At 48.6% G+C, this 11,521-nt stretch overlaps 1 protein-coding gene across 3 annotated transcripts; it reads right to left on the bottom strand.

Annotated features, from left to right (window-relative positions):
• Positions 1 to 1,155: 1,155 nt before the first annotated feature.
• tmem178a (transmembrane protein 178a) lies at positions 1,156 to 9,598 on the bottom strand. Of its 3 annotated transcripts, none has more exons than XR_268310.3 (5): positions 8,989 to 9,598; positions 7,465 to 7,578; positions 6,569 to 6,706; positions 2,231 to 3,146; positions 1,156 to 2,094 (listed from the first exon to the last, which is right to left on the bottom strand). XR_268310.3 is itself a non-coding variant. In XM_003459777.4 (4 exons), exons 1-4 carry the CDS (start codon positions 9,485 to 9,487, stop codon positions 2,905 to 2,907), a joined length of 993 nt encoding a protein of 330 aa, XP_003459825.1. In that variant the 5' UTR covers positions 9,488 to 9,598; the 3' UTR covers positions 1,156 to 2,904. The 3 variants fall into 3 exon arrangements, 1 of the variants encoding a protein (XP_003459825.1); XR_268311.3 differs by having other exon boundaries at positions 1,156 to 2,492; positions 2,681 to 3,146; XM_003459777.4 differs by having other exon boundaries at positions 1,156 to 3,146.
• Between the last annotated feature and the right edge of the window lie 1,923 nt (positions 9,599 to 11,521).

Genomic DNA, 11,521 nt, shown 5'->3' with positions numbered 1-11,521 from the left:
ATCAAAAAGTATACAAAATCTTAAAAATTCTGTAAAAATAAGAAATTATACAGAATACAGACAGCCAGAAAATATGTACAAAAGAAAAATCATTTTTAGATATGTGTGTATCAGACATAAGATGAACTGGCCCCTGCTGGATTTTACAAAGACTCAGACAACCATCAGCCCCGTGGAAACAGAAATGTCGACCAACTGGAGGATGAATCAGGACCTGAGGATGATTTACAGCAATGACTGTTCTGACTTCCTGATAGACGCTAATATTTTCCACAGATCCAAAGATCTCTCTGTTTCACCTGCAACACTGAGCTACACCCAGAACCTGATGGAGAGATTATATATTATCTAACCCGGTAACACCTTGGTATCTGGAATAGCTGTTTAACCTGCTGCCACCATGATCTGACTGGATGGCTGGATTCAGACAATAAATGTGGATATTTTAACCCTTTGCTGTCCACAGGCAGCTGTAAAGGAGCGGTGGGTATTTAAAATAGCTTTTAGCTTAAGGCTGCTCTCACTGGAATGGTGCATGGACTGGTTCTTATATGGTGCTTTTCTAGTCTGAGCACTCAAAGCACTTCACACAGCTTGCCTCATTCTTCACACAAGCACTTTTTTCTGTGCCCTCATCGGAGAGTGCCTTCAAGTCAGTATCTCATCCAAGGATGCCTGACATCAGATACCCACCCACCTTCCAGATTAGTAGGTGACCTGCTCTACCACCTGAGCCACAGCCACCCCAGTGAACCCAGAAGAGGACAGAACAGGGACTGTGCCCACCCTCCCAGAGCTGAGTGGAAATAAAGGCTCTCATGTTTCCTGAGAGGCTGCTGAAGATTTTAGGGAACTTTTAATGATTTATGTGTTTGAAAAAATAACAAGTTTTCAGCATGAACTGAAGATGATGACTCTAAGCACAGGTGAGAACATCAGTTCTTCCAACTACCTGGGTCACATGGTTCATGTTACAGGTGAAGCAATGACAGACTTTTCTGAGCAGCAGCACATATGACTGTCTTCACCAGGTACCTGCTAACTCACCTGCTAACTGGATCGAGTCCAGGTGAGTTGTGCTGCCCTGATTTGCTCGGTGAAGCCTGCAGCTCTTCATTAGATGATGTTATCAGAACCACAATAACACGCCTCACACACATTTAACAAATATTTAATTCTCAGATATAAATAAATCCAACAAATACTGACAGATCTTCCACAGGAGCAGCTACAGGTGAGTCCCATCATGTTTACACCATGTATTTACAGCTGTGTCCAGCAGGGGGCAGCAAAGGTTCCATGAGGGGACAGTGGAGCTATGATGGGTTATCAGGAGGAACATGGGAGCTTTCAGTGTGGAATCTACAGGTTAAAGGTCGATAGTGATGGTGAGTCACCATTTCGCTCTGCGTGTCAGCTTGAAATTAAATAAAGTTCTGACTTTGAGCCACACACAAACATTTCATCCACCGTCATCCGCCCTCAGGAGCCTAAAGACCTCGATGGGTCCGCCCCCCTGATACTCCTCCTCACACTGATCATCAGAGCCCTCCTCCTGATGATGGGAAGGATGCTGTGGACGTTCTCAGTTTGGTGTCTGCAGCTGGTGGATGAATGTCTGTAATTCCAGATGTTTTTGAAAGCTCAGAGTCTAAACTTCAAACGTCCGATTCTGCTCGTACAGGGGGCCACGAGAAGGCATCGGGGCTTCCAATAGGCTGATGCAGAGTCTCAGAGGCTGATACCTGAAAAAGCTTAAACATAAATGGTCTCATACCCTGTTTACAGAGGAGTCGGTGCCAGAGGTTAAAGGTCAACTCCTTTGTTTCATAACAGAGCGGCAGCACTGACACCTGGATCGTCTGTCCGTGCGTTCCCTCCTGCGGGAAGCCTGAGGTTGGCGAGCAGCACCTGCTCAGCGTCGCAGAGTAAAGGGTTCAGTCTGTGGCTCAGCTCGCAGCTGAAAGCACATTTATATACATGTCTGTGAGCGGCCACCGCCATCCAAACCTGCAGCACACCGCCTGGTCACGTGACGCTCTGCAGCTCAAACTCTGATCCATCAGGCGGGATTCACACCTATCACGCTTTGAACTGGCGTGTGGATCCAAGTCGAACGAGAACAATTAGCTTTGCTTGGCTGTGATTGGCTGTCATCACTAAGAAGGCCACACCCAAACATCAAATGCCTAAGCAACGTGTGAACCCCGCATGCCTGGATAACACTCACCTGAGCTCAGAGCACTCGCGTGCACCTGAAGCTCCACCCAAACTGATCGGACCGCAGCACTCCGAAACATCCGCATGGGAACACTCCATGAAGATCACACCTGCAGCAGGTTTGGATCCCAGCGCACACCTGTGTGTGTGTGTGTGTGTGTGTGTGTGTGTGTGTTCACACTGTTTCCTGTTATTGCTCCTGATGGGGACCCAGCTGCAGCAGCTTTTTGTGACCCGCCTCAGCTCAGGTGACCTTTACACCGATGAAGCTTCTGATTGGACGATGGCACCACAGAAAGAAAACAGTGAGTCAGAGCTGACTGACAGACAGCTGCTGAGACCTGGCCACCTGTCTGACTCTGGACTGGGCTTTACACATTTGATGTCAGGTAAGTACAGATGACTCACCTGATTTACCAACAGCTAATTTATCTTTTATAAACTTGATCACTGATGGTACCTTTGGCCACACCACTGTGGAGAACACCTGTACAGGTGTTCTCCACCGGTGACGGATCACAGGAACCAGGCGAGGCACAGAGTGCACGCTGCGGTGACCTGAGCTGGGTCCACATCAGGAGCACAAACAGGTGCGCAGCTCTGTCTGCAGTCCGAGGCACCTCCTATTACGGAACCGGCCAAAAATACACCTTCTGTTGTCCGAGAATCCTCCTCTTCCTCGCCTCAGACAGAGGACTCACGGGCGGTTTTGGACCGCAGTGCTCCGGCCCGGCTCAGGAAGGGGAAGGTGGTGCCGAGGCAGCCGGACGCTACAGTGAGACCCAGACTGGCCCAGGCGCAGCAGATGGACCAGCCGTAACCGTGATCCACGTCAGCCGGCAGGCCGTAGATGAAGGGTGGGTTTCTGGAGAGGTCGTAGGTCACGCTGGCTGCATACGTGCACAGGGAGATGGTGCAGAAGATCCCTGAGAACAAATCAGAGACCAGATCAGACTGACACCTGAACCTGAACCTGTAATTGGCTGAGACCCGCAGGTGCATTACCAACAGGTGAAATATGAACTTGCAGCCTCTGACTGTCAACACAACCCGGTCTATAAGTGATGACGTATGAATCCTGCCCCTAAAAACAGTCAGTGATCACTGTCGGCCTCTCTCGGTTTTTATCACCACTGTTCATTTTAAAGCTCAGTTTGTTAAACCTTACGATGTAACTACAGCCCAGCCCATGCAGCAGTATATTAATGACTAACCTCATATTGTGGATGGATTATCTCAGTTGTTCTCCTGACTGAAGTTTGGTCCGTTTACAGCAGCGGTCCCCAACCCCTGGGCCATGGACCAGTATCGGTCCATGAGTCGTTTGGTACCGGGCTGCGAGAATTGAGGCTCGGGTGTGAAATTTATGGTTTTCAGGGTTTTTATCGTTAACTCGGTTTCCCTGGGTCTTTTCCTGTGTTGTAGTCGTGTGTCTTATTTTGAAAGAAATATGTACGAGTTACCATAGCGACCAGAGAGAAGGATGTTACTCTCAAGGTTGTTGGCGCATTTCAGGAGGATGCTGCTAATAAAGTTATACAATTACACAGTGAATTCACATTTATTGTTATTTTTACAAAATACCACAGTTTGTGTCTCGGTTGTATTATTTTATTTTGTTGTATTTATCCACCACACCTTAAAGGCCGGTCCGTGAAAATATTGTTGGACATTAAACCGTCCATGGTGTAAAGGTTGGGGACTGCTGTTTTACAGCATCCTGCCATGCGATTGCATTTGTCCCTAACCATCGGGAACCCTCACGTTAACTTTTATCGAGTGGAAAAAAGTTAGCGTTCATCCTCCAGCTTCACTGTGTTTATGTTATGCTAACATAGCTGTGTCGCTAGTGATCACGTAGCACATCATTATATAGCAGCTAGCCCAACTTCAGTAACCCTACAAACGTCACTGCTGTTTAGTTTTCAGTCTTCATTTATGTTGGAAGTGATAGCAGAGCTGTACGTTTGAATGTTTCAGAAATCTCTCAGTCAGAACATGCTATATCATGTTTAGGTGGAAGCTAGCGAGCTAACTTCCTGCTAACTTCTAACTCTGTTAAATTTCATAAATCCTGTTTTCATGGATGCCTGGATGTTAAACTTAATAGTTACACCTGGTAAAGCAGCAACGCTGATCATTTTATTAAAGGTGAAAGAATTTAGACAGTTTTTAACTCTCAGTGATGCCGCAGTGTTCGTTTGACTTTGGGACCTGGAAACAGCTCAAAGAGCAGAGAGGGAGCCTTCCTCAGTGTCAGTGCCTCAGTATTAGAAACAGGAGATACCGTGAGAAACGGCCCTGTTAGGGTGAGTCTGTTCACTTTTGCACTAACAGGTAAAGGTAAGCCGTCTCCTCCTGTACGAGTCACGTCCACAGGTGTGGCGTGTTGCTTGCAGACGTGACTTGTCATGTTTTACCTCTGCTCACTGTTGTTCTCTCACATTTTTTATTTACAGTCTTATTTCTCTCTCAGTTTTCACTCTGTTACCTGAGTCGCACTGTGGCGTGGTTGTGGTCTCTGGCCGGCTGCAGAGGAGGGGTGGCGCAGCAAGCTCCCGGGGCGGCGCAGAGGCAGGGTGAACAGGTGTGCTGGGATGTGAATGTTATTGTGGCTCTTTATATGTTAACAGTGACAGTCGGAGGGAGGAGAGAGCGGACGTGACAGCGGATCGGGAGTGTCTGTGTCCCATTGCAAACCACAGTAAAAAGAATGTCACCACGTCTGTGTCTTGTACATGTGTAAAGGGTCCAACTTCACGCACCTGTCAGCGTTCTGTGTGAAAGTTTGTCATCTGTGTTCATGGAATCGTACGTGTTCTTGTGTGTATCCCAGAATCGCCTGTTTGTAAAAGTGCTCCCAGCTTTTCAGAGATGTCCGTTCTTGCCAGTCTAACGGCCTGCTCGCCCCACCAGCTGTCAGCTGACCAGGAGGTCGAGGCTCATCATACCAGCAAGAACCCCGTTTTTAAAACCCCCACTGGCTTCACTTTGATCATTTTTAACAGTTAATTTTGGTTTATTTCAGTGTTTCACTTGTTTCTGAGCTTGTTTTATTCAACTTTAATGTCTCACTGGAGAGCAGTCAGCACATCTGCAAATGAATCTTTCACTAACTTCATTCCCTGATGTAGAAATGTGCTATCCTTCTTTTAACAGCTTACTCTGGATTAAAACATCACCACCCCTCACCAACTATCTTGGCGTCACTGGTACCGCACTCTCCCAGTCTCTAACAGAACACAGTGTATCACCGTGGCAGGCTCTGGCTCCACCTCAGCTCCAGGTAACCACGGTGTGCCCCAGGGTCCTGTGCTTGGACCCCTTTACTGCACCACCTATACACTCCTCCTTGGTCAGATCATCTGCCTCAAGGTCTCTGCTTCCTTTTCTATGCTGATGATATAAACCCTCCACCCTGCTCCCCCCACAGTCACTTGTCAATTAGAACGTGGATGTAGACTAACCGACTCAAGCTCAACCATAACAAAATGAAAAATGAAGATTGAAGATCTGCTCAGTGGGATGGTGGCCTCATCGTACCTTCACTCAGGTTTGCAGTCTGGGCATTATTTTATTCCGTGCTCACACCAAATCTGTCACCAAAGCTTTTTACTTCCACCTGATCAACACCTCTCGACTCCAGCCATCGCTCACCGTCTCTGCAGCAGAGTCTCATCCACGCCTCACCACACGGCTGGATTAATGCAGTGGGTCCTGTTTGGGTTTGGAGAGGCTCCAGTATGCACTAAGCTCTGGGGACACCTCACCCTCATCACCACGGGTTCCTGATGATCCTCATTCTTACTTATAAATGCCTGAGTCTGACCTGCTGCACCCTGAGCTGTACTCCATCACTGGAGTCAGTCAAGAAACTTGTCAAAACTCACCTCTTCAACAAAACCGTCCACCTCTAGCCTTTTTTTGGTTTATTTACAGTCTTTGTAAAGCATTCTTGGGTTTCGTCACTAAATGTGAGTTATTACTAAAGGCAGGCAGGTTAATAAGGTTTAACAGTCTGCACTCGTAGGCTTAGCAGTTTATATGGCATGTGTATGCACACCACACTGAAATGTTACAGTGTGGTGCTGTACACTAAGATCCTCCATGGAAACGAACACGTCACCTTTTACTTGAATCTTTCTAAATGATGTCATGTTGATGTTCTGATAGCCGAACCCACTCAAAATGATTTTCTTTGTCGGCGCAATTCTATTTATAAAGTGCCAAATCACCACAGTTTCCTGAAGGCGCTTTCTGTGGTCAGATGAAGACACTACTCGCTGTGAACCTCAGCTGCGACCAGCAGGGGGAGACACGGGGCTGCTGCACAGAGCAGGTGAGTTACCTGCCATGAGGAAGAGCAGCCCAGAAACGTGCTGCGTCAGGCTCTCCTCCCAGAAGAAGCCCACCGATGCCACAATGCTCCCGCACAGCAGGACGGCCGCCGCCATGCCCAGGAAGCCTGCCGTGATGCGCCGCAGGTCTGTGGACGCACACACACACACGCACACAGTGATCAGTGCAGGAAATGAAGGAACACAAAACATTGCCATGGTAACCACTCCTTGGTACTGTTACATAAAACTGATGGTGTGTTTCCGTGGCAACAGTGACTGGCAGCGAGGATGGCGGCGAGAAAACAAGCCAATCACAGGAAGAGTTCAAAGATGGAGGGTGATCTATAATCTATAATCAGGGATGAGAGCAGTGAACAGGGCACTGACGCGCTCAGTGATGTCACAGAGGTAAAATCCAGTGATATGATTGGTGCTGAGGCAACTCCAAGCACACAGAGCGTTGGTGTAAAGAGAGCCAAGTGTCCAATCACAGCGACCTCGCTGAGCGGTCGTCATCATGTGACGCAGCGTCCAAGGTCGCAAGCATGTGCCCGGCAGGAAGTGGAGGATCACTTCTTCTTCTTCTTCTGTGATACTGAAACACACACAGCTGACTGCTCTTAGGGTCACCTGCACAGGTGTGAAAACACCCACAGTCTGAGAAACACCGACTGACCCTGAACACCACACTGAGGGAACACACACACACAAACACACAGGACACAAACACACACAAACACACAGGGCCAACACACACACAGACTGAAGCTTGTCACACAGACGCTCCGTGTGGATGCTGTGATGGTGAAAGAGACGGCGACTGAGACTCTGATGATGATAATTAATCATTGTTGGTGACTACTGGTGTGTGTGTGTGTGTGTGTGTGTGTGTGTGTGTACTCACGCAGCAGGTGCCACTCGTCCTGCTGGATGGTCCTGGTCAGGTTCAAGGGGATGTTCCTCAGTCTGATTGGCTGAGAAAAGTGATACTTGACAGCAGTGCAGCGATCTGCAATACCTGCAAAGTCACACAGGTGAGCCACCTTTAAGATTCACGTACAAATACACACACTGATGTACCTGAGCTGATAGCATCACCACACCTGCTGTTTGCAGACCCAAGCTGACAAAACGTAGCAAACCCACATTAAACATCCTCTCAGGTTACATGAGGGCGGGACTTCTATACATGCCAGACATCATCAGCATGGCGTCACATGATCTGTGTGTGTACATCCACAACTACACTACATGCACAACATCCTCCAACTGGGCCAACCAGGACTAACTAGGACTAACACTAACCAGGAGCAGGACAGCCCAGGACAGAACTAACCAAACTGACGATGATAAGGACTAACGAGGACTAACCAGAACTCACTAGGATAAGGACGACCCTGGCCCAGGACTAACATCCGTGTGGACCCTGTGATGTGTGCCAGCTCTGAGCCGAGATGAACTCGATCCAGACATGACTGCAGCGCTTTGAGGCGACAGTTGTGATTTGGTGCTTTATAAATAAAGCTGAATTGAATTGGGTAGAGCAAAGGGATGCCGACGCCATATAAACAGGAAGTACTCATGCTTTTTGCTGGCCCTCCTCGCAGGTATCAATCGATCTAATTGGATCTGAGCTCCAGCCTAATGCAGTGTAATGATATGTAACATAATGTCGGCTGATGCAATTTGGAGTGCTCTAATCTGATGTGCGGTCCAGCTCCTCGCCGCTCGCCATCACTGTGACCTCCAGCTCTCAGCTCGGCAGCCGGCCAGACTGCAGACACACACTCTGCAGAAAGCGGGGCCGGCGGCATCCAAGCCGCTCTTGGGTCAGCACAAAAACACAGCCCTACAAATCCCACGATGCACCTCTCTCTGAGCCTCACAGTTAATGCGGGGTTCAAGAGGGCGTGGCCTCACACTAATGGTGACCATGTGATTTATGCCACTACCTGCTGTGATGTCATCCAGTGCTAAACAACACCAGATCATCCGAGTGTGTGTGTGTGTGTGTGAGAGAGAGCAGGTTGGTTATGTTTCTTCAATCATCCACCAGTAACTGATAGAAACTGATAGAAACATGATGACGTCATTAATGAGCACATGTGTGCGTGAAACCACGAGGATTACAAGGCTTCAGCAAACCTGCGAGTCTGAGCTGAGATACAGTGTTTGTGTGTGTGTGTGTGGTGTGTTATTGCTGTTCAGCTCCATGAAATCATTAACAATGTGCTCCTGTCATACATTAACCAGCACACACACACACACACACACACACACACACACACACACACTAACTCATCGACTGGGGTCAGACTGCAGAAACAACATGTGTGTGTTTCTGCAGTCTGACCCCAGTCGATGAGTTAGTGTGTGTGTTAACCTGCACCGTTATTCTGCAGTGTCTGTGTGTGCGTGTGTTTCTGACCCCGGTCGATGAGCTTGTCGATGTCCGGGTCCAGCCCCTTGAAGTAGCACTTCCTCCACAGGCCGGAGTGGGTGGAGAACAGCGGCCTGCCGCACTCCGTCTCCAGGATGCCCATCCCCAGGATGGCCCGCCAGTTCTCCAGCAGCTCCTCCTCCCTGCTGCCCACATGCACGGGCTTCATGAGCGCCACGTCCCGGTGCCGGGGCCCGCTGTCCACCAGCGGCAGGTGGTAGATGGGCATCTCGCGGTTCTTCTGGTCGTTGGAGTCGGAGCCGTGCCGGTCGCAGTTCTCCTTGTGCCTGCGCGTGTCCGTCTCGTACCAGTGGTCGGTGGAGATGGCGGTGACGAGCAGCAGCAGCGATAGCACGCTGAGCGCGAGGCTCACCGCGGACACCGTTACCGTGGCCGGTCGGGCTCGCTCCATGGCCGGGACATGGACCGGGCCGGTCCCGGAGCCCCTCTCCGCTCGATTCCCGCCGGTGTTCCCGTTACTGGGCATCTTCTGCTGCCATCCTCCTGATCAGCCGTTCCCCGTTTGCCCTCGAGAGCGCGTTGTCATGCCGACTGACCGTCAGAGCTGCGTCAAGGTGGAGGCAGGTAACCCCCTCAGAATCGGAAGTCCACCGAGAGCGCCTTCAGAATAAAACGTTTGTCTCCGCAGGAGGAGGACAATAATAATAATGACGATGAAAATGTTGAAAATAATAATAACAACAACAACCAGGCTGACATGTTAAACAGTGGAAAGCTTTGTCTGAGACAGTCAGCTGCTGCAACATGCAGAAACGTTCAAAGCGAGATTCATCTGTCTGTGATGGTGTGCTGTGATGCTTCAGCGCGCAGAAGCTTAGGAGCTTAACTTTCTGCCTTCAAAAGTTCATTTTGTTCGTTTTAACAGACTAAAAACAGCCGATTGTCGTGTTTGCTCCTGCACTTTACTCCAATCACTCACGTCAAACTGTTACCAACACTTTATTTTGAAAGTCCGAGCCGGAAATGCATAGTGTTGCGGGTTTTGTTGCCCTGCAGCTCAGCGCACATGAACACATGATGAACACATGAACCTCCTCCCTGATCGGCTCGTTTCTGCGGCTTTCAGGTACACCCGTCTTTGCTGCGGAAACGTTGCCATAGAAACAGCATCAGCAGGTTTAGTTTTTAGCACGGAGTGAAAAACGATCCAAAGCGCAGCACAGAGTTTTACATTGAAATCAGACAGGAAGTCTCTTGTGACGTCACGGCAGGGGCCCTGAGTGCTGAGCTGGGTGCGGACTGATCAGAGGTATTGATCAGGATGTTTCTCCTGAGGCGTTCACTGACCTCAACTCTGTTTCTGGGCTCCATGCTGCGTTCAGGGTCCGCCACAGCGTCAGACCACGGGGGGGAGGCGGGGCTCTGAAAGGACGAGAGGTCACAGGTACCAGAGATCTGTGAACGGTGCTCGGTGACAGTGGGGAGGAAGAACGACCTCTAAACAGGAAGACATGCCCAGCATGATCAGGGAGGAGAGAGACGCAACAAAAACTTTATTGGGGAGATAAATGCAAACAAACTCGGTGCAGCTTTGTCCTCTGCCTCTTTTTTCTTTTTATTGAAAAAAGAAAACAACACAGTACTTGCACTTACCGGAATACAATTAACCTTTCTTCATTTTCCTAAGTAAATATACTTATATATGAAAAAAACAACTAAACAAAAACACACTCTAAAACACCCAACCCCCCCCCCCCCCCCCCCCCCCCCCCCCCCTCCCACCCACACGGATCAACACAACCATCAAACATATGGTCAATGGTAACTTTAGTGTCCCCAATGGGAAACTGATTTGCAGTGTGTCCATACAGAGATATAAAAAAGCAAACAAACGAACACAACACATACACACAAAAAGTAATATAAGCCCCGAGAAAACAACCTAAATTTTATCATCAAAAAAGTGCAGTGTGCAATGGCAACAACACTTATGGTTTAGTGTTATTAACCATGATAATAGCAGTAGGTACAAAAGACAACCTATGTCTCTTTGTCTTCACTGCAGGCACTTTATAACAACGACCTGATGGAAGCAGTCCACAAGCTGGACCTGAGACCTTCCTGAAATCTGACCAGCCACTTTAACCAGGTTGCTAAGTCTGGTCTTATTATTCAAGGACATATTACCGTACCAGGCAATGATACAGAAAGTTAAAACAGATTCAATAAAACTTTTATAAAAAAGAGTCATCATTTCAGATGAAACATTAATACCCCTCAACCTCCTTAAACAGTACAGTCTTTGTTGAACCTTTTTCACTGTAGCAGCAAGATGTGACTCAAAGGACAGAGCCTTATCAAGACCAACCCCCAAATACATATGTCCAGGAATATATTACATATTCAGGAATATAACAGTCACAGAAGTACATTTAAACAGGCAATACCTCTAGACCAGTAAAATAAGAAATAAAGGGTTGCCACACACACAGGCGATGGCAAGCTACATTGTAGCCACAGCTGGGGCGCACTGACAGAGGCAAGGCAGCCGGACACTGGC

This window comes from Oreochromis niloticus, linkage group LG6, assembly GCF_001858045.2.
Source record: "Oreochromis niloticus isolate F11D_XX linkage group LG6, O_niloticus_UMD_NMBU, whole genome shotgun sequence".
NCBI classification, from domain to species: domain Eukaryota; kingdom Metazoa; phylum Chordata; class Actinopteri; order Cichliformes; family Cichlidae; genus Oreochromis; species Oreochromis niloticus.
The sequence above is the reverse complement of the archived record's forward strand: the minus strand, read 5'-3'. Positions and strand labels throughout refer to the sequence as shown.